Source organism: Polypterus senegalus, chromosome 9, assembly GCF_016835505.1.
Source record: "Polypterus senegalus isolate Bchr_013 chromosome 9, ASM1683550v1, whole genome shotgun sequence".
In the NCBI taxonomy this organism is placed as follows: Eukaryota; Metazoa; Chordata; class Cladistia; order Polypteriformes; family Polypteridae; genus Polypterus; species Polypterus senegalus.
The window spans coordinates 5,393,406-5,421,096 of NC_053162.1; the positions used below are offsets into that span (position 1 = coordinate 5,393,406).

Below are 27,691 nucleotides of genomic sequence, written 5' to 3' on the forward strand. Positions count from 1 at the left end.
TAGTCAAAAAATAGAATACGGGTTCAATAAATCCAGGAAACAAGAAAAGCAATAGCAAAGCAGAGAAAATACCAGAAACAATCCATTCTCTGGCGCATGTGCAATGAACTGTCAGGAACTATGGAAGGCCCTCCCATAAATAGGGTTGAGGGTTGTTCCTGGTAGTAATTGGCAGGTGGCCCCAACACTTGGGGAACCACCCACAAAACACATGGGCCATAACATAGGTCAGAACCACTTACAAATACGCACACAGAAAAATATACAGAATACAAAATAGAAACATTCATACAAATAAATGATACAAATTGGACACAGCAGACCAGAAACATGACTTTGAACCCCAGGCAGTGGGGGGAAATGATGGCTGAAACATGACAGGGATGTGGCCCTGCCTCTTGGAGAACCACCCACAAAACACATGACATAAAGTACAAACTAAGTGATCGATAATGTCAACATAAAAAATTTGAAATCCAGTAATGGGATGAACCCTCAGGGCCGTCTTAATAGCATCATAGGCCCTCGAGAAAAGAGGAGCACTGGGGCACGTGTTTTGACAGCAAAACAGAAACATACATAGGCATCAGAAAAATTGTGGACACCATGGGGTCCCCAGGCAACTGCCCAGCGTGCCCATGCAATAAGACGGCCTGGGAACCCTGGCTGAAACCTAAATCTCACCCTATCTCTAAGGCTGAGGCCAGATGGCACTTGAAAGAAGCCCATTTCCACTGCCTGTATCTGCAAACTGGTGCCCTTTGGTCACTTCCGAAAGCTATTTATTGGCCATAGGTGATAGCAGAAATGTAGATCGATAAGTAAATCAAGAACCTACGTATCTCTCTGTTCACCACAGCTGACCTTCACAATGTTGGCAGATGCTGCTGCGATCCGCCTGTCACTCCCTCACTCCCATTTGTGCTCACCTGTGAACAAGACCATTAAACTCCTCCACTTGCAGCAGCACCCTTTACCCAACCCAGACAGGGCATTTCACCATTTTCTGGCAAACAACCATGACCTCAGACTTGGAGGTGTTCATCTTAATTCTGACCGCTTCACATGTGACCCCAGTGTTAAGGACAACACCTGATAAAGCCAATAGGACCACATTATCTGGAAAAAGCAGAGAGGTGATCCTGATGTCACCGAATTGGATCCCCCATAGTGTGCCCCTCCCTCCCCCCCATTAGGGCTGCACCTAGAAATTCTGTCCATACAAATTATGAACACAATTGGCAGCAAAGGGCAGCTGTAATGGAGTTCCACACCCACTGGGTAGAAGTCTGACTTACTGATGGCAATGTGAAGCAGCTCTCACTTCAGTTTTATGGGGACCACAGAACTCTAAACATTACCCCATACTCACAAATCCCCCTCCACAGGACACCCCAAGGACTTGTTGTATGCCTTTTCTAAGTCCACAAAACACATGTATGCTTCTTCTTCTTCTTTCCTTTCATCTTTTTCTTCTTCTATGTAGGGTTGATGTGCCTGTTCAACCTCCTCCAAACAGATTGGTCCTGCACCTCCAGCCCAGTCAGACCCTTCCCTTTCAGACCTTCTTTTACTTTATCCAACCACCTTTGCTTTGTCCTGCCTCATTTTTTCATTCCCTGGACTACCACTCCCATCATTCTTTTGCCCACATCTTCCTTGTCTGTCCTCATCACGTGTCCATACCTCTTCAACCTGCCTTCCTATACTTTCTTAGATGTCTCTTCCACTTGTTGTACCTCTGATTGTCTCATTTTTCATTCTGTCCTTTGTTGTAACTCCACCCATTCATCTCAACAATCACATTTGTACCACATCCAACTTCTGCTACACTGCCCATGTTTCAGCTCCATGTAGATTAGTTGGGCATAGCACCATGAATCATTAAGAATTCTCATGAGGCTAAAGAGATGATCCAGTGTTCCTTGACATGGATGAAATCCTGAATCTGAGGTTCAGCCAATAGATGAACCTCCTTTCTAGCAAACTGGTATAGACCGTCCCAAAGAGGCTGAGTAGTGTGATGCCCCTGAATTTGGAGCACACGCTCCAATCCCCCTTTTTTGTACCCTTAATCATAATCTTTACATTAGCAGCAAAACAGGCAAAAACATCCAAGAAAAATACAAAGAAACTAAAAACATTCAGACTCCCAGTCCTCCCAAGGTCAAGGTTCTAGCCCCAGTGGTTCATGACTTCCAGCAGGTTGCCACACCACATGTGCTTGTTGAGCAGAGGATGCCAGAGCCATCATTCTTCCTCGCCCTGTCATGTAATCGGCTTTTGCAATTTGCTTCACGCTTAGGAGATGTTGCTGCTTTTCTTATCTTTCTACCATGTCACCTTTGTGATCAGTTTTCATAGGCTGTTTATCGTAGGAAAGACTCGAACCCCAATAGCTTTTTGGAGGTTGCTGCTAGACACTTTGTTTGATTAGATCAAGATGATTAATATTTCTATATAATGTGTCAGACCATGAGACCCCCCCAAGCAAATTGTGAGCACTGAAGAGAAAATCATTGGGTCCTGTATGATACCACCCAAAACGTTGTATTTGCAAGGCCTCCGTCATTTTGGTTGTTCCCTCTTTTCATCCCTTCCATAAGCTGTTGGCTCTCCGGTTGTCTGGCAGAAGGTTTTAGAGTATCCAGATCAGCTCTGCTAGACTATGCAATAGCTTCTTGACCCACGCTGTTAGACAACTGAACAGCCTTCTCACTCCAAATTCAAATCATACTTAAATCCCTGCAGTCTCCATGACTGCTGTGGTCCTCCCATAAAAGTATGTATTACCTGTGACTGTTTAAAGATCTCATGATACACAAATGACATTGATCTACCTTCCTGAGCCTCTAGTCCAACATACATTCACAGGCCACTTTATTAGGTACACCTGTTCAACTGCTTGTTAACACAAATATCTAATCAGCCAATCACATGGTAGCCAATCAATGCATTTCGGCATGTAGACATTGTGAAGACGACCAGCTGAAGTTCAAACCAAGCAACAGAATGGGGAAGAAAGCTGACTAAAGTGACTTTGAATGTGTGGCATGGTTGTTAGTGCCAGATGGGCTGGTCTGAGTATTTCAGAATCTGCTGATTTACTGGGATTTTCATTCACAGCCATCTCTAGGGTTTACAGAGAATGGTCAGAAAAAGGAAAAATGTTCAGTGAGCAGAAATGCCTTGTTGAAGCCAGACATCAGAGGAGAGTAGCCAGACTAGTTCAAGCTGATAGAGAGGCAACAGTAATTCAGATAAGCACTCATTACAACCGAGGTGTGCAGAAGAGCATGTCTGAGTGCACAACACGTCAAACCTTGAAGCAGATGGGGGCTACTGCAGCAGGGTGCCACTCCTGTCAGCTAAGAACATGCAACTGAGGCTACAATTCACATGGCCTCACCAAAACTGGAGAACAGAAATTGAAAAGATGTTGCCTAGTCTAATGAGTCTCAATTTCTGCTGCAACATTTGGATGGTAGGCTAAGAATTTGGTGTCAACAACATGAAAACATGGATCCATCCTGTCTTGTATCAACAGTTCAGGCAGCTGCTGGTGGTGTAATAGTATGGGGGATATTTTCTTGGCACACTTTGGCCCCTTAGTACCAGTTGAGCATCATTTAAATGCCACAGCCTACCTGATAAACGTTGCTGACCATATCCATCCCTTTATAACAGCACTGTGCCCATCTTCTGATGGCTGCTTCCAGCAGGATAACCCATCATGTCACAAAGCTCAGATCATCTCCAACTGGTTTCTTGAACATGACAATGAGTTCACTGGACTCAAATGGCCTCCACAGTCGACAGATCTCAATCCAGTAGAGCACCTTTGGGATGTGGTGGAACGGGAGATTCATATCATGGATGTGCAGCTGACAAATCTGCAGCAATTGTTTGATGCTATCATGTTAAAATGAACCAAAATGCCAGAGGGAGTTTCCAGCACCTTGTTCAATCAGGGCTATGAAGAATTAGGGCACTTCTGAAGGTAAGAGGAGGTCCAATCAGGGACAAGCAAGGTGTACATAATATTTCACTGATAAATTTATCTGCACTGTGGAAACTGTGCAGTATTCTTTAATTGCTTAATCGTGCATGCTCAGAGCTTTAGTTATATTGTCGTGCATCAGTGGATCACCTTCATGGCTTGACAAAAGCATGTGATACCACCCCAGGATGAGAGGGGGCGCTGTTGCTAAGTGTTTTGTCTCTTCACTAAGCATCTCCAAGAAGGAGGGGGGTGTATGACCCAGCCCTGGTGCACAGAGAAGGCCCCACCCATTCCAGTCAGAAATCTATAAGAATGGACGTCTCCGGGATGAGGAGTCACATTTTGACCCAAACCTCTTACAGGATGGTGCTCCAAACCTGACCTGCTCTGAAAGAGCAACACTCCAAGTAGCCTGGTGAACCATTTCAAGATGGCTGATGAAGGGCTGTTTGTGTTGTTGATTGCGGGGCCATTGGGCACTTGTATTTTTTTTTTTTTAAGATTAAATGGGGTGGTCTGGTTGGCTCCCCAGTTATTTCTCTGGGTGATTACAATATGGATAATCCCCATTGTATGTAGCCTCCCTACAGTATCTAGTGGCACTGTACAGTAGTTCTTGGGGGTAACATTTTATATCACTGTGCTGCCCATGTATAGACAACACTAGCTGTACTACCCATCTAAAATGGGTTTGAAATCTAAGTAATCGATGTAGACCTCAGCACAAAGATTTGCAGTGCACCATGCAATACGTATACCTTTGTTATATGCCAGTTGGTATGGGATTCATAAAAGTAGTGTTAATGTTTGCAGTGTGTTATCTGTTGGAATGACAAATACAGGGAGTGCCAAAAAGAATATCGGAGTTTTAAAGAGCTGTAGCTTGGCGCCCATTCATCGGATACTGCAGAGCAACCTAGTGTCGTCTTGAGGAATTAATCTAGCTTCATTTCGTTGCTGGTAGATGGTGCTAGTGCTTATCAAAAAGCTAACAGTGTGTTGTTTCAATTAGTTACGCTTGCAGTTATGGCTGTGCCACGCAACAGAAAGCTTTTTGCGTTTGCGAATTCACCAGAACTCAATCGGTTGTTACTGTGCAGATAACATCCGTCGATGGTACCGGCAATTTCGGGATACCTGTACTGGGTGTATCTGCAAAGGCAAAAGCATCGGGCGACCTCGAACTTCCTCCTCTGCTGAGAATGGTGCCCGAGTGCAAACTGCGTTCACTCGGAGCCCATCGAAATCAGTTCGACGAGCAAGTCATGAGTTACAGATACCAAAGTCAAGTGTATGGAGAATTCTCCGACGCCGGTTGGTTATGAAACCGTATCGTCTGCAGTTGGTTCAGGCCATTAGACGAGGGGATAAGACGAGTCGAGTTGAGTTTTCAGCTTTCATCCAGCAAAATTCGGAGACCAATGAAGATTTTTGTTCCTTGATTATCTTCAGTGATGAGGCCACGTTTCAAATTAGTGGGAAGGTAAATTGTCATAATGTACGAATTTGGGGCGAAGAAAACCCTCATGCAGTTATGGAACATGAACGAGACTCCCCCAAGACTAAGGTTTTTTGAGCGTGAAACACGTGAATATAACAGTTTTTGTACATGGTTGTATAATTCAATAAATATAGCTCTTTGAAATTCCGATATTCTTTTTTTATAGACGAAATGAAACTAGATTAATTCCTCAAGATGCCACTAGGTTGCACTGCAGTCTCCGATGAATGGGTGCCAGGCTACAGCTCTTTAAAACACCGATATTCTTTATGGGAGACTCTGTACAATGCATATGTCATTGTTATATACTTTTTGGTATGGGATTTGTAAAAGCCGTGTTAATGTCTGTGATACGCCATCTATTGAAATGACTAATGCCGTGCGTATGTCTCTGTTATATGCCATTTGGCATGGAATTTGTAAAAGGCAGTGTTTCTATCCTTGCGATACGACATCTATTGGAACAACAAATGCAATGCATTTTTTTAAAATAAAAATATTTGCGATGTGCCGTTGTTTTGAATGACAATGACCCAGCAAATGGACGGACACACAGACACTTACCCTTTAATGAAGGAGGATGACCAACGGCAAAGCCACAGGGGGATACTAGGGGTGGGGGCTGACTCTCCCATTCAGAACCCAGCCCCCCTGAAAGCTTCTATTTTGATTTATGTTAATCATTAATTATCAATCATTTGAGCTGTTCACATGCAAGGGATCCCCCTCGAACCTTAGATCAATTGATTGAGTTGCACTAAAGGTCAAGTGGGAACCCCGAACCAGACCTTATATTGATTAACAATGAATCAAGCTGCTATAAACTTCTAAACTAACTAAATTAAAGTTCTGGCGGACCACCAGAATACACCTTCGGTTAAAAAAAGGTTTTAGAATTTTAAAACAATTAATTGCTTGTCAAACCCTGTTGTTTCAAGGTCCCCCAACTTTGAAATTTCTGGCTTTGCCACTGGAAATGACTATAAAGTGCACTCCTACTTGTCAGCGCCATGATGATCAGCTGAATTCCTGGGGTCGGTTGATGTGGCAGGCACAACTTCATGTCGTACAGATCATTTCTTCTGAAGACACCTATTGGTTTATTCCTTAGCATATGTGTGTCATTCCCTACACAATGCATGGTCCAAAAATGGCCCATAAATGAAGAAGGAAGGCCGCAAATAAGGAGGAACTAGACTTAAGAATAAGCTGAGCGCTGTTTCAAATATGCTGTGTGTCTTATACCAGTGAGTCAGGAGCTGTTCAAAAAAGGGATTTCAAAACATTCATGAGTAATCCTTATAAACACAAAATGAATTAATAAATTAAGTGTCTATCCACGTTCTTAATCCACATTTTGTTTTTTTTTTCATTTCACGGTGAACCAACACCTACAGTTAGTTTATAGCACTTCGATTAGAAGATGTAATTGGGAAATGAATGAATGAATGAGTGAATGAATGAATGAATAACTAGCAGTCACCGGTTTCCCTGAGCTTCTCCTGTCGTGTGCATTTTATGTCATGCGGAGCCTTTAAGAGGTTCCGCTACGTGGCACGAGACGGCGTGTGCCGCGCTTGGCCAGCAGAGGGCGCTCATGGTAATGCTTCGCGCAGCATGATGGGACAGAGGTGGCCTTTCCCGGCGGAGACCTGCCTGACTCGAGAAGAGGGTGAGCTCTGCAGCGAGAGTGAGGTATAGAGAGTTACCTCCATCAGGTGAGACGGTACGAGGGACCGAGAGAAAGAAGTTGAGCCAAGCAGTGAGCTGAACGCCAGCCGAGCCCAGCACATCCCCTCCGTGTGAGAGTCACCGACGAAACATGGGGCAGAACGACATCATGAGCGCCGCTGAGGACGTGGCAGACCAGGTAAGCTGCCGGGCCCCAGCTGCGGTCAGACTAGGGGATTAAAGGCACGAGGACAGTGCACTGGTATAACGTCCCCAACGGGGCAACAGCTCCATGCGGATGAAGGGGTAGCTGCTGCTGTTGTTGCCGCCTCCGCCGCCTTTCCTTGTGCCTGCTTCGCGCCGTCGGTATACTCCACTTGTTGGGCTGTCGAAGGAGCGAGCGGGCTCTAAAGGAACAAGACGGTGAAAGGGGAGACGATTTTACACCACCGTCAATTGAAAGTCGTAAAACTGCACACGTAAACCGGAGGACGAAAACACAAGCCATGTCCTTAAAAGCCGACGGATGCGATCGCGGTGAGTCGCCGCTACGCGCGCCTTCATTTCTGGGTAGGGACGGACAAACGCGGCGGAGGAAAAAAAGTTCATTGCGCAAACGATATTTTTGAGATTAACATTCTAACAGTTTATCGTGGGAGAGTAATCGCTGGAATACTAACCTTCATTTCACACAGTGGAGCATTCCTTTCCCCCGAGAGTTTGTAGGGAGAGCCTGTAGAGTTTATAGCGCCTTGCATTACAGTATTTCAAGAAAACTGCGAGGCGCACTGAGCACAACATACGTCATTCATTTCCAAACGGTTTAAATGTTCAGTTTACTTCCCGGGGGTCGGGGGATAATTTTACTACAGAGGGCTGCCCCATTCCTCCCTCCCAGTTTAACACTGACCCTTTCTAAAGTGTACGTAGTAATTGACTTGTATATCCCCATTTATCCCCGAACTATATATAAAAAAAGCGGACTGATCCCAGTATTTGCTTTTCAGCGGGGGTGGGCGTGGATTTTTGTACTGTGTTATCACCACCCCCTACTGTCCCGTTCCCTTCTCCAATTGTGTGCACGTAATATGGAGGAGCGTTTTCTAGGTTTTGTCTCCCTGCCCGTTAGACTTAAAAACTGTTAAATACATATTAAGTCAAGTCAATTTCATGTATGAGCACATTTTAAAACCACAAAAGTGGACCAAAGTGCTGTACAGCTTCCATAAATATACACACATGTATATATGTGTGTATGTATATATGTGTGTATATGTGTGTGTATTTATGTATATACAGTGGTGCTTCATACTTTGAACTTAATTCGCTTCAGCAGACCATTTTGAACTCTGAATTGTTTGAAATCTGAGTCAGTTTTCCACATTAGAAATAATGGAAAGTGAATTAATCTGTTCCCAGACCCTAAATAATACCCGTTTTGATACATTTAAACAGCAATTACACATAATTAATGTAAAAATATCACAAATGCACTAAATAATGAATGAAAACTCAATAAAACATGTAAATACTATATAATAAAATGAAAATCCCATTTACTGAACCTTAGTGAGGAGTGCTGATGTCCTGTGTGGCTGGTGGAAAGGAAGAGAGAGGTTACTGTTTGCTATGGAGACCACTTCCATAAACATGCTACATGATAAGTTCCTCAGTTGTTGAAACTACAACCATCCCCTTAGGGTTCATTGCTTCCACACTCTTCTTGGATGCCATGGTTAATAGATAGGATTTTTTTATCTTCTTATATAATATGCTACAGTGGTTGTTCGTTTGTCTGTCCATCATTTTAAATCACCTGTAGCTTGCAAACTGTTTGACCTATTGACCTGAAATTTGGTACATATATATACTACATGACATCTACTATCCACTTTTTAGGTGATGATTGACCTCCAAGGTTATTTCTCATTTTATTTTATTTTACTGTAGAATGAACTCTCGGCAGCAGCCAGCACTGCGGCCATGCGGCAGGGCGCCGTTCTCATTCCCTACCTCTTCATATCTTAAATCATTCTTGAGGCAGATTGAAGTCTTAAGTGCCAGCTTAAGTGAAAAATGAAACAACAAAATTTATTTATATAGCACATTTTCATACAAAAAAATGTAACTCCAAGTGCTTTACAAAATGAAGAATAGAAAAATAGAAGACACAATAAAAAATAAAAATAAGTCAACATTAATTAACATAGAATAAGTAAGGTCCGATGGCCAGGGTGGACAGAAAACACAACAAAAAAAAAAAACTCCAGAGGCTGGAGAAAAAAAATAAAATCTGCAGGGATTCCAGACCAAGAGACCGCCCAGTCCCCTCTTCTTACTAAAGTCTTCCCCTTCTTACTAAAGAAAACGTACTAAGTAATTGAAACACAAACACTGACTTGATCAGTTTTAACGTGAAAAGATGTTGACAAAAGAAAAGAGCAGCAGCTCAGGAAGCAGCAAGTGCATCAACCTCTGAGCATACGAATGCTAAACATACAGAGAAAGAGGAGGAAAACTAGGAATGCTCAAGTCAAGTGTATTCACTGCACGTTACCGCGCAGTGCGCCTTTACTGGTATTGTATATCTCTCTATTATAAAAGAAAATCTTGCGACAAGACTATTGTCGAGAGATTTTTTTCAAGTCCCGCCCTCCTCTCCACCATTTCCGGTTAACGGCCCACGTTCCTCTCACTTGTCATTCGTGTGAATGCTCTTGACGGACGCAGTTCCTGCGCTCTCAGCTCTTATACATTTTTACGTTTTTGTCACTAAGTTCCCAGTAAAAGAAGACATATTATGTCCTAATCTTATTGAAGAATTTCATCCCGAAGGGTTATCAACAGAAGAAATGAGTATGCGGGCAATCCTAGCACCGAGAAACGATGAAGTCAAATGAATTAACGCGAAAATTGTCGCTCGGTTACACGGCAAATTGGTTAAATGCGTATCAATAGACTCTGTTGAAACAGTTGGTGGTGGTGATGATGTGGAAGATGAAAACATCAACTTACAATATCAGGAAGAATACCTACAACCGTTAACACCAGCCAAATTACTGTTGAAAGAAGGATGTATCGTAATGTTATTGCATAATATGTGTGAGTGATGGGTTATGCAATGGGACTGGAATTGTTGTATTCAAAATTGGTCAAACGATTCTGACGTGTAAGATCTTGATATGCTGTTTGTATTAAAATGTTTACAGTGTCCCATTAGAATAACTTTTGCTATGACAATTAACAAATCACAGGGACAAACATTCGGAAAAGTCTATTAGAGAGAAAAACGAGATTCACTCACGGGCAGTTATACATTGCGTTGTCACGATGAAAGTCCCAAACATGAATCAAAATTCAAGGCGGCATTGACCAATTTCAGATTTTCCAAATATTGTTTTTACTGAAGTTTTACAGTAAAAGTGTAAGTTTAAAAAGGATTTCTATGTTTATTTCAAAGCCAAACAGAACGAAAACGTACAACGCAACAAATACCTCGAACGCAACATGAAACATAATTTTTACAATTTCATTTTTTACATTTTTTTTTACTACTATGGTTAATTGCTCGCTGTAATGTTAAATAGTTAGGTCTATTATGCATATATAACAATTCCCATGAAAATAACAATCTGTTTAAAGTGTACATCCACATCCTCATACGTGAGTGGCACATCCGCGAAGTGGCTAGCTTGTAGTGCCCTCCCGGGGAAGGCGAGTGAAGCGAGGAGCGGGCAGAGCCCCCTAGTATGTATATGCGTACACATTTTCTTCTTAATTTCTTCACCTTTTCATACTTTTGCCGTCACGCACACCAATGTTAGCCGATATTTCTCTTCATGAATTGGCTGTCATCTGATTATCTTTGCAGTGTTATGGTGAGTTCATGTACACGTGAATATTTTCTAACTTCAACAACTCTTTCCTCGATCTGCTCCATGTTTATATCTTCAGACGTGGTTACCAAACTGGCCGATTCAGAGATGTAGAAGTTTGGTGTAAGGTGCACGATGATGCAACGTCTAGTCACATTTTTTTAGGAGGGGCGCGGCGGGCTGCTAAGGTGTTGGCTCGATATAGAAGTAAATATTACCCTTTAAGTATGAAACTTTGTACAAAATCATGATTTGATGGCAGAAATGTTGAAGCTTTGGTGGCCTGTCCATCTGGCGCTTGAAAGTGTAGCAATGGAGTTTGTTTTTGCTGGAGTTTTTTGCTACCACTGCCTTGACTTCTGTTCCTCTTGGTTATTAAAAAGAATAAGAAACGATAAACGGGAATAAAAATACAAAATAGTGGAAGAAAACGGGAACAAATAATATCAATTGTGATAGACAGATAAGTCTTATTTGTCCAAGGGGGGAAATTTGGCTGCTTACAGGCGCTCAATAAGTCCTATATTGTGACAGATAACAAACACACAGGCTGGTTGACTAAAAAGAAGTAAACCGTCTTGGATGGCTAAAGATGAAAAGATAAGGCCCAGTGAGGCGTTCAAATGGTGTGGTAATGTGGGTGAAAAGGAGCCCCAGAAGTGTTTCTTGACACACATTTACTGTTTGGCTGACTCCTTTATCCAAGGGGACTTAAAACATTTGAGATACAATTAGCTCCATCTCTTTGTTTTTTTGTTTTTTCAGTTGGAGCACAAGCAGGTGAAGTGAGTTCCTTGTGGTCACATGGTGTCAGTAGTGGGATTTAACCCCACAACCTCAGGGTGTGAAGTCCAAAGTCTTAACCACTACACTACGCTTCGGCTGAAAGTCCTCATTGTTGGTGTACCACAGAGGGGATGTGCAGCGTTGTTCATAATGGTGCTCAGTTTTGTCTTCTTTCTCTCCTCCTCTTCTACATCCATGGGATCCCGAATGAGTCCCATAACTGAGCCTGCCCTTTTTAATGACCTTATTGATTTGGTGGGCCTCACTTGACGTGATATTACCAGCTCAGCACACCACACTGGCCATCTCATTGTTGGTGTACCACAGAGGGGATGTGTAGCGTTGTTCATAATGGTGCTCAGTTTTGTCTTCTTTCTCTCCTCCTCTTCTACCTCCACGGGATTCAGAATGAGTCCCATTTTAATGACCTTATTGATTTGGTAGGCCTCCCTTGACGTGATGTTACCAGCTCAGCACACCACACTGGCCATCAGAGTTATAGAAGATATGAAGGATTTCACTTTCCACATTTAGAGAATTCAGTCTTCAAAGGTGAGGGCTGCTGGTAGTCCTGCCCTGTCCTTTTTTCTGCAGTTCTCTCGGTGTGTTATGATACCAGTCCAGCCCATCATTGATACATACCCCCAAATACTTGTAACAGTGCAACACCTTCACATCCACTCCTTTGGTGTGGCCAAAGTCAATAAGCAGTTCCTTAGTTTTGCTGATGTTAAGATGCAGACATTTTTTAAAGTTCTCCACCTTGCTCCTCTCCTTTGTCTAATCCCCCTTATCAATGCACCCCATAAGGTCAGAGTCATCTGAGCGTGTCTTCAAGTGACCTGACCTGCTGTTAGATTTCTAGTCTGAGATGTGAAGAGAAGACAGGCCTGTCCCTTGTGGTGCTCCAGTGTTGCTCACACAGTCTTTCGGTTTCACAAAATGCAGTCTGCTCAACAGATAGTCCATCATCCAGGACACCGCAGGCTCATCCCCCAGCATATCTCTGAGCTGACCCCGTAACAGGAATTGGCATGGGTGGAATTGAAAGCACTGGGGCGATCAACCCAAATCGTCACAGAGCTGCCAGCATTGTCCAGCCTTGTGGAGCAGACAGATTATTGTATCCTCCACTGTGTTCTTGGCCTGATTGTCACTCTGCAGTGCGTCCGGGTGGTCTACCACAAGAGGACCCTTATAGTCCAGGACTAGCATCTCGGATGTCTTCATGATGTGAGACGTGAGTGCCACTTGTCTGTAATCGTTCAGTGAAGAGACGTCTGCCTACTTTGGAACAGGAACAATGTAGGATGTCGCTGCTGTGGCAAACACTTTCTGGAGCCTTAGAGACAGACTGAGCAGGTGACAGAGGACACCACAAAATGAGTCCGCACAGGCCTTATGCACTTGAGAACTCTTTGTTTCCATTTCTGTGTGTTTCTTCCTTAGGTGTCTTCTGATTTGGTCATCAGTTGTGATACCGTGCATCATCATGAGCACTGGTCCTACAGTATACAATCGTTTTCCCCTACCGTATGTGTTCTGCCAAACTTTATCACAGTTATTAGCCTTGTTTTTTTCCATTCTCTAACCCTTTCAAGGTCTCGGTGAGCTCTTGTCTACCTTTGCAGTATTTAATTCAAGTGGAAAATTCCAGAAGGGGAAGCCAATCTGTCAAAAGGCCTATTTGCTCTGATTTACCGGTGACGCTGGGGCAGTGAGGAAGTGATACCACCTTCCACCAAGCTTGTGGAGTATGACGTGAAATTTTATACTGGACACTTGTGTTACCAGGGTTGTGCAGTGTACCCGTACTGAGTAAGTGCAGAAAACCCATATTTTTATAGTGTTACGGAACCAACATTGTGTGCTTTGCGGTAGTAGAAGTAAATGCTTGCTTTCCTCCCAATCAACCTGTCGCTACCCTCGACACTCATTAGTGTGGATTTGGAAAAAAACTATCCATTTTGTAGTTGTTCACAACGTGAAACAACAGACTTCGACACAATGGAGACTTTGAGTTATCCTGAGTTTGCTTCAAAACCATTTTGGTACCAGTACTGAGCTGGGTATGATGTTAATTTGCATCCAGCCCTGCAAGTGGACCCTCCAAACTGCAGGTCAAAACTTGGGGGGTCGGTGACAGGGTTTGGCACTATAGCCGCTATAAAAAGCCTCACACTGTTCTGAACTAGTGTGGTGCTGAGGTGTCACCCGTTGCGTGGCTGCACTCGGGTCCTAATATGAGGTCTTGAGGTGGTTTGTCTGTGTTGGGTGCAGCAACACGTATGGGCACATGATCCTAACCTACCTACCTATTGAGTTCTGAAAGCTAGTAGCGATACAAAATTCAAAATTTTAGTACCAACCCAACATTATTTCGTACACACAGTGCCTGGGCTGAGGATCCGATAGTGTTGTGTGTGAACTAGTTCAAAAGAGTGTGTTCATTGAACAAGCTCCTTTTTCTAAGAATGGTGAACGTAACGTATGTGCAAGTGAAGAACTTGATTTTGAGAGAGTTTAGTTTTATGTGACATTCTGGATCTTGTTTAGATCCAGCCTTACTCGGTAATGTAGGGTGGAGCCGAATCCGAATACGGGATTCAGATAAGCACAAATAGTGGATTTTTACGAATATGTATTTCATAGGAATGTTTTGCCATTTATTTGTATTTGGGGGGGAAAAATAACGTCAAATCAAATAGGTGCTGTCTGTGTCTACCTGCTTGTGCTTAAGCTGCACACCCGGTGACATAAGCACGCTGTGAAGCTCCACTTTTGCTTTTAGGAAAACATTGGACTTCGCGAGGCCACTTTATATTTTTCCCCATTGGACATTCAATATGTGGAGCAGATTTTTACCGGCAGCATACTCGTTTAATTCGCCTAGACGCTGGTTCCACAGTCATCGTTTGTGTCGCATGGTTGGAAATATTGCGCTAATTTATATGTATACTTGCAACTATTTAATTTCTTTTTGACCGGGAGTCTGTCTGTCTGTCTGTGAAACACATATCACGTACTCTGCATTATTTGACAGTAAACTAACGCCTGTCTGTATGCTTTTCATGACAGAACTACTTAACGGATATAGGTCTTTTTTTTTGTTTGTTTTTTTTTTTTCTTCTATAATTTGCTTTAACATTCTTGTTGATTTTGTGACTTCTGTCCTTGCACTTTGTGTCATAGTTCACATGTGGTATCGGTTTACTTGTGCGAATCTGAGAGAGACGCGGTGGCCCCTCCTCACTCACCCGCCAGCATCGGGGCGCTCCTTACCTTACTTAGCTAGTGAACAAGAGAACTACTTAACAGATTTAGATCGGGCTTTTTTTCTAGAATTTGCTTGAACAATCATGGTTTGCTTACAGGAGTGATATATTTGCGCTAATGCGAGACAAAGAGACTGCAGGCCGAGGGGAAGGGTAAGCGCGACATTGGGAGCAGGGAGTCAGATGGGGCCCTCTTCACTGTTCTGTTTCACTTCGACACGGGTGAAGCCACGGGGGACAGGTAGTTTGGAATATTCTGAAATGTTCTTATTTTCAGTTTTTGCTAACCTAAACTTTAAATTTAAACCTCTGGCAGTTTACTGCTTACATTTTCACCATCTCTCATATATATATATATATATATATATATAAAATATACTCAGTTAAAAAAAGAAACATCCTCTGACTTTCAACTGTTTTTACTTTCAGTAAACTTAATGTGTAAATATTTGTATGAACAGTAAAAGAGTCAACACCATAAGACATAAACTAAAAATGTTTCACAATGTGTCCCTGAATGAAGGGAGGCTCAAAATCAAAAGTACCAGTCAGTATCTGGTGTGGCCACCAGCTGCTTGAAGTACTGCAGTGCATCTCCTCCTCATGGACTGGACCAGATTTGTCAGTTCTTGCTGTGAGATGTTACCCCACTCTTCCACCAAGGCACCTGCAAGTTCCTGGACATTTCTGGGGGGAATGGCCCTAGCCCTCACCCTGCGATCCAACAGGTCCCAGACGTGCTCAATTCCTTCGACGATAAACACGAATCCGTCCATCACCCCTGGTGAGACAAAACCGTGACTCATCAGTGAAGAGCACTTTTTGCCACTCCTGTCTGGTCCAGCGAAGGTGGGTTTGTGCCCTTAGGCGCGTTGTTGCTGGTGATGTCTGGTAAGGACCTGCCTTACAACAGGCCTACAAGCCCTCAGTCCAGCCTCTCTCAGCCTATTGCGGACAGTCTGAGCACTGATGGAGGGATTGTGTGTTCCTGGTGTGACTCGGGCAGTTGTTGTGGCCATCCTGTACCTGTCACGCAGGTGTGATATTCAGATGTACCGATCCTGTGCAGGTGTTGTTACACGTGGTCTTCCACTGCGAGGATGATCAGCTGTCCTTCCTGTCTCCCTGTAGCGCTGTCTTAGGCGTCTCACAGTGCGGACATGGCAATTTATTGCCCTAGCCACATCAGCAGTCCTCAGGCCTCCCTGCAGCATGCCTAATGCACGTTCACGCAGATGAGCAGGGACCCTGGGCAGCTTCCTTTGGGTGTTTTTCACAGTCGGTAGACAAGTCTCTTTAGTGTCCTGCGTTTTTAGAACTCTGACCTTAAATGCCTACTTTCTGTAAGCTGTTAAGGTCTTAACGACCATTCCACAGGTGCATGTTAATTCATTGATTATGGTTAATTGAACATGCATGGAAAACATTGTTTAAACACTTTACAATGAAGATCTGTAAAGTTATTTGGATTTTTAAAACATTATTGTTGAAATACACAGTCCTGAAAAAGGGACGTTTTTTTTTGCTGAGTATATATATATATATATATATATATATATATATATATATATATATATACATATATATATACATATACACACACACACACACACACACAGACATACTATGAGAGAGAGATAGATAGATACCAGTAATGGCGTACTGCACGATAATGTAGTGAATACACTTGACTTGAGCATTCCTAGTTTTCATCCTCTTTCTCTGTACATTTCGCATTCGTTTGCACAGAGGCTGATGTGCTTGCTGCTTCCTGAGCAGCTCTTGTTTTCTCCACCCTAGCGCCCCACTGCTTCTCTTTTTTCGTCAGCATCTTTTTGCATTAAAACCGATTACGTTAGTTTTTGTATTGCAATTACTTGGTACATTTTCTTTCATTTTCACTTAAGCTGGCACTTAAGTCATCAATCTGCCTCAGATAGAGAGAGAGAGATATGTAGATATAGATATATATAGATGCATTTTGGTCCCCACCCTTTTTTTTTACTCGGATACCCCCATTTCAGGGAACCATAATGTTTGTGACACAGCAATGGCAGGTCTATTAAAGCTGCTGACATATTTAGGACTTTGTCGCGTGTCCCTCACATCCAATGACTGCTTGAAGCCTGCCATTCATAGACATCACCAGGTGCTCAGGGTCTTTTCTGGTGATGCTCTGCCAAGCCTCATGTAGAAATCTTCAGCTACTGCTTGTTTCAGGGGGCCTGTTTTCTCTTCAGCATATGGAAGGTCTACTTAGTTGGACTGAAATGGGGCAAATGCCTTGGCCATTCAAGAATTTTCCATTTTTTTTGGTTTGTTATCCCAACAGTATGTTTGGCTCATTATCTTGTTGTAGGATGAAGCGCCGTCCATGGAATTTGGTGGCCCTTCCTGAACATGAGAAAATCAGATGTTTCTACACTCCTCAGAATTCATTGTGCCACTGCCGTCAGCAGCTCCATCATCATTGATGGGAAGTGTGCCAGGACCTGTGGCAGCCATACATGCCCAAGCCATAACACCCCCAGCAATGCCATGTTTAACAGATAAGGTGGTCTGTTTTTGATCTTGGGCAGTTCCTTTTTGTTTCAGCACTTTGCTCTCGCCATCACTGATCAGGTTCATCTTTGTCTCGTCTGCTGACGAGAGCTTTTCCCAGAATTCTGCTGGCTCTTTGAAGTCCTTTTTTCACAAACTGTTCTAGGATGAAGCGCCGTCCACTGAGTTTGGAGTCATTTACTGAACCTGAACAGATCAAATGTTTCTACACACCTCAGAATTCATTGTGCCACTGCCGTCAGCAGTTCTGTCATTAATGAAGAGAAGTGCATAGGACCAATGGCAATCCATAACACCCATAGCACCATGTGTAACAGATGAGATGGTCTGCTTTGCAGTTTTTGTGTCATCTCCACACTTTGCTCTCACCATCACTCTGATGAGGTTCATCTTTGTTTCTTCTGTCCACAAAACATTTTCCCAGAATTCTGCAGGCTTTTTGAAGTCCTTTTGTCACAAACTGATCTGGCATTTTTGTTTTCATGGTTTACATTTTGCAGTGTGTCCTCTGTGTTTCTGTTCACAAAGTCTTCTGCTGATAGTCGTCTCTGACACCCACACATCGGCCCCCTGTTTCTGTTCTATTGGACAGGCGTTTGGGGTCTTTTTCTTGACCATAGTGAGGATTCTTCTCTCCTCATCAGTGGAGGTCTTCCTTGGCCTACCAGTCCCTTTGTGATTACTGAGCCCACCAGTTTGATCTTTCTTTCTTCATGATATTCTAGACAGGTAATTTCGGTCACCCTAAGGTTTCACCGATTTTATTCTTTTGTTTCAGCCACATAATGGCTGCTTTGATGTTCACTGACACAACTCTTGTCCCCATGTTGAACAATGCAAACTGCAGACTCCAAAGGGTAGAAGCAAGCCGAGGTATCTTTTGAAGCCATGAAACACACTTGAGGAATCTCAAACACCTGGGACACCAATTTTCTCCCTGAAATGGGGGGGATTGTGTATAAAGTGTTGTGTGATTGAAATGTCTACAAATCTCCTTAAACGAAAGTCTACAATGTGCACTTTAATTCTTTCAGGGCTGATGTCGACTTTTGTCAAAAGGAGGAGTTGACGATGGTAAACCATTATGTTTTAGTTGGACTCTTGTTGCTAGAAGGAAAGTTAGCTTCATTGGTTTCATTGAGATTTCCTGTGCTCGTGTGAGTAGTAAGCGCAGTAGCGCAAAAATGGCACTGACATAATGGCGAGAGATCAAAGCGAATGCGCAAAGCAAAATACTCTGTGGACAAAGTTGCCTATTTTCTTTGAACTGGTCTATGACTTGCTGGACTCTGATTTTGATACAAATGATCGAAAACCAATGCGAGGTTCCAGCTTCAGCAGACTGGTCCCCAGCTTATCGTGTAGCTGACACGCCTATGCCAATGTTCGCCAGGGGGACTGCCACTTAACAATGGTAGGAGGTAGAAACCAGATTGCAGTGCACTGCGAACACAGCCTGGCAGCAAGCCTGCCACACATTCTAGGCAAACTGGCAGCCGCAGCATGCAGCAGCAGACGTTTTATGTTTATTTGTGTGAAACCGTTGCTTTTCAGAAACTGTTTTTTTGGAAAAAATATTCAGCCCTCAAATAGTTAATCACGTCTGAATTGTCTGATTTGTAATTTTAAAATGTGGAGCAGAGGAGGAAATCAAGGAAAAATGTATTTGTCCCAAACATGATGGAGAGCAACATATCATGGAGATGATCTGCAGTATTGCCCACAATTGTCTTCCATTTTGCCAATCATCCTCCTCCTTCCTGCTATGAGTCCCGGTTCAGTGCTGTAATTTTACAGGATTTCCCGATATGTCTGCACTGGCCTGGTCCTGCTATTATGCTAATGTCCCGGTCTGCTAGGTGTCTACAACCCCATAAGACACACGAGGATGGATTGTGTGAAACTGAGATACCGAAACTCTGGTCAGAGCACGTGATGTCTGGAGTTGCAGTAGTCCGAGGGTACGTTTTTTGTCGATTTTGTGCCTTGTGTCATTCCTTACTGAAAGACTGCACTTCCTGAGCACCTCAAATGGGAGAAGCGTATCCTGAAAATGTATGGGTGGGTTACTAGAGAAGGTTCATTTATTGCAGACGATGCATGTCTGTTAGTACTGGCACCATAATTTTGTTGCCGTCGTGTGATGTTAATTATACCCTCTTGACTTTCGCTTCAGGCCTGAATTATCCACGTGTTGCAATGTGGCCAACTCGGTAATTATGTGCACTGTGGTGTCTGCCTTTTTTTTTTTTTCTCTCTAATCATGTACTTTTTGTATAATTTCTATATTTTTGTCTTCAACAAGTCTTTAGGTTGGCTTAGTAATGCTTGTATAGTGTTGATTTTTGGGAGGCCCTGCTGCTCATTCAAAGCCCTGAAAAGCGAGTACTCTCTGCAATACCTGGGAATTCTGGGAAAGAATTCATATTCTTGGATGACGGCCTTTACACATTTAGAACATCTTTAATCTCCAGTTCATTGCAGCAGAACAGCAACACAAATTTTCATAACGGTTGGTCATAATGTGTTTGCAGCACACCACTAAAATCCGCTCTATCTCGTGTTTAACTACCATGAATAAATGGGGGTGTTGGGGTACAAGATTGCAGCTGAGCATGTAAACCCCTAACCTGGACACCGGCTCCATCAGACAGCACATTATTGGCTGTCAAAATCAAAGGGACAAGCACCCCAGAAATGTGAAACTGTGCTAGAGAGTCCTCATGCAGTTGTCTGATTTGTCAGCCCCTAAAAAAAACTAGTCACGTAATTGGACGAGATAAGTAACCGCAATCGTCAAGCTTGACCTCCCCTCCGACTAGACGTCATGTTATGTGATGCCGGCTTTTGATGACTTTGTAATGACTTTCCAGGAGAGTTTCACGTATGCAAAAGATCACAAGCTTGCTCTCTGATCGCCGATAATGTTTTACCTGACAGATCTGGTGCTGTATAAATGCTTTCCAGAACTTTCACCCCACAATTCTGTCATGGCAAGACAAAGGCTCATCATTCTGAAGTCCAAAACACTCGCCTTCCTTGCTCCTTATAGCTGCATTTCATGCATTGTACTTCCAGCAGGATTCTCATTGGTTGTCTACTCGAATATTCACACAGGCCCGCCCTTTTGACTTCATTCTGTGTGCACATGGCGCTCTATATTTGCATTCAGTGTTCTGGCTTGTGATGTTTTGCCAACCCACTTCAGTGCATTCACGTGAGATTCTGGTTTTAGCACATGGTACTCTGGAAATAAATACCTGTGTTGGAAAGTCGTCACATAGTCGCGTGATTTGACGATGCCAATGATAACTAGTTATGTAAACTGACACTCATACACGACCAGATCAGCAACTGCAGTTGTCAAGTTTGAGATCCCCTCTGCTTAGACATCACGGTACATGATGGCAGTTTTAGATGACTTTGTAATGACTTTCCAGCAGAGTTTCACATGTCCAACGTATTACAGGCTTGACACTTCTTTTTTCTAACAGCCAATGAACGTGCTTTTCAGACCTTTTTTTTTTAATTTACGATTCTGTCAGCGTGAGACATCACAAACAGACAAGGGGCTTATCACTCGGAAGTCCAAAACACTTGCCTTCCTTGCTCCTTATAGTTGCATTTTGTGCATTGCACTTGTAGCAGGATGCCTGTTGATTGTCTGCTCTAATATTCACACAGGCCAACCCCTTCGACTTCATTCTGTGTGCACATGGTGCTCTGTGTTAGTATTCGGTGCCCCGACTTGTGATGTTTTGCCAACCTACTTCAATGCATGAATTTCTGGTTGCAGCACAAGGTACTCTGGAAATAAATACCTGTGTTTTGAAAGTCGTCACATAGTCGTGTGATTTGACATTTCCAGTGTTAACTAGTCATGTAAATTGACACACATACATGACCAGATCAGCAACATGCAGTTGTCAAGTTCGACCTCCCCTCCGACTAGACGTCGTGTTATGTGATGCCGGCTTTTGATGACTTTGCAGCAGAGTTTCACGTATCCAAAGGATCATAAGCTTGCCGTCATTTTTTTTTTGACCGCCAATAATGTTTTGCCTGACAGATCCGGTGCTGTATAAATGCTTTCCAGAACTTTCTGTCCATAATTCTGTCATGGCATGACAAACCCAAGAAGTCACAAACAGAAGAGAGGAGGCTCATCACTCTGTAGTCCAAAACGCTCGCCTTCCTTGCTCCTCATAGCTGCATTTCATGCATTGTACTTCCAGCAGGATTCTCATTGGTTGTCTACTCGAATATTCACACAGGCCCGCCCCTTCGACTTCATTCTGTGTGCGCATGGTGCTCTGTGTTTGTATTCAGTGTTCTGGTTTGTGATGTTTTGCTAACCCACTTCAGTGCATTCACATGAATTTCTGGTTGTAGCACATGGTACTCTGGAAATTGGTGTCTGTGTTGGAAAATCGTCACGCAAGCATGTGATTTGACGATGCCAATAATAACTAGTCGTGTAAATTAACACACATACACACGACAAGATCAGCAACTGCAGCTGTCGAGTTTGACCCCCAGCCCGACTAGACATCTTGGTACAAGATGGCAGCTTTAGATGACTTTGTGTTGTGTTTAAAGCACGGTTTGCAGTTTCCAAAGTATTGCAAGCTTGACGCTTTCTTTCTGACAGTCAACGAACGTGCTTTCCAGACCTTTCTTTCTTTTTTCTTTTTTTTTTATTTTTAATTCCAATTCTGCCGTGGCATGACCATCGTGAAACATCACAAACAGACGAGGGGCTCATCACTCTGAAGTCCAGATCACTTGCCTCCATTGCTCTTTCTAGCTGCATTTTTTGCATTGTACTTCCAGCAGGATGCCTATTGGTTGTCTGCTGTAGCATTCACACAAGTCCCGCCCCTTTGACTAAATGCTGTGTTTACGGGGTTTTCTCCGGTGGTATTCAGCACACTCTCTGCCTTCTGATGTTTCACCAACCAATTTAGTGCATTCACGTGAATTTTCAGTTGTAGCAGTTGTAGTAATCTTTGCTGGAAATGATGTAATGTTGTGTGTGCAGGTCGATTTACACGACTAATGAAATCTGCAGCTCCAGTCATCAAGTCTGATGTCTCCTCAGCCTAGAAGTCTTGTAATGTGATGCCCTGCTTTAGATGACTTTGTGGCGACTTTCTAACGCAGTTTTAAATATCCAGAGTATTGTGAGCTTGCCACAATTTTCTGACTGCCAACAGTGTTTTTACCAGACAGAGCTTGTGCTGTATGAATGATTTCTAATTACTGCCAATTTAGGAGTAACCATTGCCCTTTCTTTGTTTTTCTCCATTCTGTCGTGTCACACCAAACAGAAGAGAGGTTCATCACTCTGAAGTCTAAAGCACTTTAGTTCCTCACTCCTCATATTTGCACTTTATTCCTTGTGCAGTTTCAGAAGGGCGCTCATTGGTTTATCAACTCTCGACACTTCTGCTTAACGCTGTGTTCATATGGTGCTCCCACAAGTGGTATTCATGTAATATTTGGCACTTTGACTTGTGACGTTTTGTCAGGCCACTTTGGTGCATTCAGGTGAATTTCTGGTCAGAGCACACAGTACTCTGGATATGTAGTAGGGTGTTGTACCGTGTTAGCCATTATGGGTGTAGTGAGAAGTCCAGCAAAATGACCCTTTTTATTGGCTAACTAAGAAGATTACAATAGGCAAGCTTTCAAGGCATCTCAGGCCCCTTCTTCAGTCAGGGGTCATTCTGTCCCCTTAATCAGCCCCTGTCCTTTATTGGCCAATTGTCTCTCTCGCACCCCTTCACCCCCTAATAACTTACTGTGTGGTGAGTGTATTGGTGCAAAATGGCTGCCGTTGCATCATCTAGGTCACGGGTGTCGAACTCCGGTCCTGGAGGGCCGCAGTGGCTGCAGGTTTTTCACTCTAACCATCTTCTTCAATAATGCCCAGTCTTTGCAGTTAATTAACTTCTATTGCCTTAATTTTAATTAACTTGACTCAGGCCCCTTAGTTGTCTCTTTCTCCTGAACCAAACAATAATGAGACACAAAACAAGCCACCACATGACCAGCTCACCTGTGCCCATCTGTGACGATGTGGGTTCTGGCTCCACACTCCCTTCTGATGTTTGGAAGCACTTGAACCCAACACCATCGATAATGAAACCGAGTGAGCTAGTCAATGGAGGCAAATAAACAATTGAGCAAGGGGTGGTGCAAAAAGTGCAATAGTGCTTTTATTTAAAATCCAACAAAACAGGTGTTCAAATAAATAGTGCAGTTCAAACGTTCTTCATTAAATAAATAATCCATTAAAGAACATGGAGGTAAAACCAATAAATAGAAAAAACACAATCCTTAAAAACCAGAGGTTAAAATCTTCTCATGGAAGCAGGCTTAAAAACAACAAACAAGCTCGGTGCTTCTTTTCTGTTAGCGTCTCACCTGCTTATCCCGTTTGGGCTTAGCAGCAGGCAAGACACTCTGCAGCTGCCCTCCTCTACACACTCGAGACTGGAGACCTCCCGATCCCTGGCTCCGGTATGTCTCTCATCCCAGTCCCCGAGACTTGATTACCCCAATGGCCAGGACGCACACATTGGGGACTCCAACACCAAGTCTCCCAACTTCCGCGGCCTTCTGCGGCTCATTGCTTTCACCAGGTCACTCCCGCTACATGGTCGCTCAGCGGGAGCAACATCCACTCAAACACCCGGTGACGGCCTTACACCCAGCTTCCTCACAGCTTCCCTCGAGCGCTCAATCGCTCACCACACGCACGCACCGCCTGCTTCCTTGCTCCCTGTAACCTCCGTCTTTTCCTTATCTCGTTTTTTTTTTTTACCCCACAACCGACTCGCGCTTTTTTTTAAATGACGAGGGCCACAGCAGCTGTAGCATTAGCCACGGGACAATCACGAATGTGGGCAGTTCCTCACCTGTGCACTAGGTGAGAAATGCCCACACCCTATGGATCGCCCCGCGGCTCGCTATGGCCCAACGACTCCTTGCTAAGCCGCGAGCGCGTCGATTATTTATTTAAAAATGGCCTTTACTCAGTGAGCTGTGGACCCGCTATACCACACCATCACACAATATCTGAAAATAAAGAAAGATGAAGGTCTCGGTTAGGTTGATCTCTCAGGTCACCAAGACATTTTGACAGTGTTCTTAGAAAAAAACAGAAATGTCTGCTGTGGCAGAATGAGAGCAGCAACAAGCTGTAGAATTGAATATCAGCTTGGATTCGGCTTCTCATTAAGAGATTGGTTGGAGTGACATTGGTTGGAGTTTGAAATCCCAATTTACTGTAGCAGGTTGTCTGACAGCTCATTTCACATCTCATTTCTGTTTTGCTGTCATTTAATGAAGAAAAGAATTAAATTCAGAGGACTGAATTTCTAAAAAATAAGGGTATTAAAATCAATGAAAAGAAGTTAATTAGCAGTGAAAAGTGGTCACTGATTAGGAAAAGGGTTAGAATGCGTCCCTCCAGGCCCAGAGTTCAACACCCTTGTTCTAGGTAGATGCTGCACATTGGTGATGGTTGACGTGGCTCCATCCCTCTGTATGTACAGCGCTTGATTGTCTTGAAAAGTGGTTTATAAATACCTCCTTCTCTCATGTAATCCATGTTAGTCACTTCACCTGGCAGTGCTTTTAGTGTGGTGGCTGTTGGGCGTGTCTGCCTTGTCTGCATTCCAGATATTTGGACGTGTTACCCCATTCCCAACTATGTGAACCTGCAGCTCTGCCTCTAATTATTCCAGTTCTGTTTAATGACCGGTCCTCGTAAACAAAGGTTTTTGAGAAAGTTGGGTGGAGTATTGAAGGTTGCGAAGGCTATAATCCTATTCAATGTAGAATAATTGAGCGCATTAGTGGAATCCTCTCAATGGCTACCCTGGAGAATTCAAATTATTAACCAAGCAGGCCCAGCAGGGACCTTGAGGGTCAAAATAGTTCCGTAGACTGAACAGGTGGTGGCCTGTCTTTGTACTTACTAGTCTTATCGAGCAGAGCAGGGTCAGTGGCACTGTGCAGTATACGGGGGAGGGTGGGAGGGTTTTGGATTACGTGCACCGGAGATGGCATTCATGTTTTTAGCCTTGAAACGTGTGCTTTAAGACTGGTTAAAGCTTTGTAAAGCAATGTGCCTCCGACCGTTTTGTATCATTTTTGTTTGCACATGTCAATTACAAAGTTGTTCTTCTTAATTAGAAGTTGTGCTCTTCATTTGCAAATTTAAGATACTGCGTGCTTCTAAAAGAGACCAGTTAGCAAAACTTAATAAGTACGCTGTAGCTTGGGAAGCCTACCTTCAGTGTAACATTTTTGAAACTACAGATATGAGTTGATCATTAAAAACTGCATGCTGAAATATTGACATTTTAGACATTAAATGTATGTATTTATGTAATACATACATAATATATTGTGTGTATATACAGTGTGTCTGGAAAGTATTCACAGCACATCACTGTAATGTTACAGCCTTATTCCAAAATGGGTTCAATTCATTTTTTTCCTCAGAATTCTACACACAACACCCCATAATGATAACGTGAAAAAAAGTTTACTTTAGGTTTTTGCTAATTTATTCAAAATAAAAAAAAACTGAGGAATCGCAAAATGTGGAAAAAGTGATGCGCTGTCAATACTTTCCGGATGCACTGTATATATGTATGCATATGTGTATATATATGTATATGTATATAAAATATGTGTATATATGTATACATACATATAAAATCCTAAGCCTAAAAGTACACCGATTTTCTGCAATGATTTTATGTGATGTTTTTATGTCACGCTTTCAATCTGGCTTATTTTAAAACTATGTTTGGTATCATTCTTTTCAGAACTTTAATGTGATGATGTTAGATTTTCAGATTCTTATTCTGTTTCTAAATTCTAAACTAAAATATCAAGAAAGTTGTGGTTTTGTGGCCTACCAGGCCGCAACTGGGGGTTGGGCCCCCTAGTATATAATATATAAATAACTTGTACAAATGAGGTGAATGCCATGAAATAAAGCTGCCTCACTATTTAAGTCTGAGCCTTTATGTAAGCATTGACAGGCGTCCTGACTTGGGACATAACAGTGGGTGGAGTTCAGCATGCCAGCATTTCTGACTTCTATATACAGTGCTGGTGCAGGGTGACAGTTTGGAGTTCATGTTACCTGCATGTGGGATTCACACCACGCCACAATTTGTGCGAGACCACATAACTAAGTACTGCGCCACTGTGCCATACTTATATGTAGCATGGGAGTATTTTTAGATAAGGATGTGTTTTGTTGCTTAAGATCAAGAGAGCATTAAGGAACAGATGGTTTAAACATTTGTGCTCGGCAACTTGTATGGAAAAATAACATTCTGAACTATTCTTTAAGTAGAATGAACAATTCAAGTTTTTTTAAAAAAAAATAGGAATTCGATAGATTGACAGATAGAAGGCTCTCTATAATAGATAAGAAAAGCAGTATATATGATAAGTACATAAAACAGTAGCGAGGATCAAACCAACCGCCATGGCACAATGTCAGACTCTTTGCCTCAGTCACTAACATCCGAGGTTCCATCCCCATGAGGGGAAGTAAAAGTGCGTACACCTGTTGAGCCCCAAATACATACCTTGACTGAGCCTGTGAGAAGGTCCTCTGACACACGTGTGTGACAGCAGGTAGTTTTACTTTAATAAAATATGTATTACTTTAGGTTATTTGTTACTTTGAAAAGGAATTGGACTACATAACACACGATACTTTTAATGCGTTACCCCACAACACTGGCCCTGAGATTGTGCTGCTGAGTTTAGCACTGTATGTTCAGCACATCATCAGAACTTTAGTGATTTGTGAAATATTAAGACAGATTTCAGCAAGGAGAAGGAATCATGTGATCTTGTGGATGTTTCCACCTATGGCGTTTGAATGCGTGTGCAATGGTAATACATGTGGCAGCAGACTATGCAATCCTTAACCTGGTTAAGACTTTATACTTATTTTTTTTATTTGCCATTACTTATT

General features: G+C 42.9%; 1 protein-coding gene across 1 annotated transcript in view; it reads left to right on the forward strand.

Annotated features, from left to right (window-relative positions):
- The first annotated feature begins 7,096 nt into the window (after positions 1–7,096).
- Positions 7,097–27,691, forward strand: part of LOC120535080 (surfeit locus protein 4) — a 78,690-nt gene continuing 58,095 nt past the window's right edge. Inside the window, exon 1 of the mRNA XM_039762629.1 lies at positions 7,097–7,374. Coding sequence (XP_039618563.1) covers positions 7,327–7,374 — 48 coding nt within the window. The 5' untranslated portion in view covers positions 7,097–7,326. The remainder of the gene's footprint in view (positions 7,375–27,691) is intronic.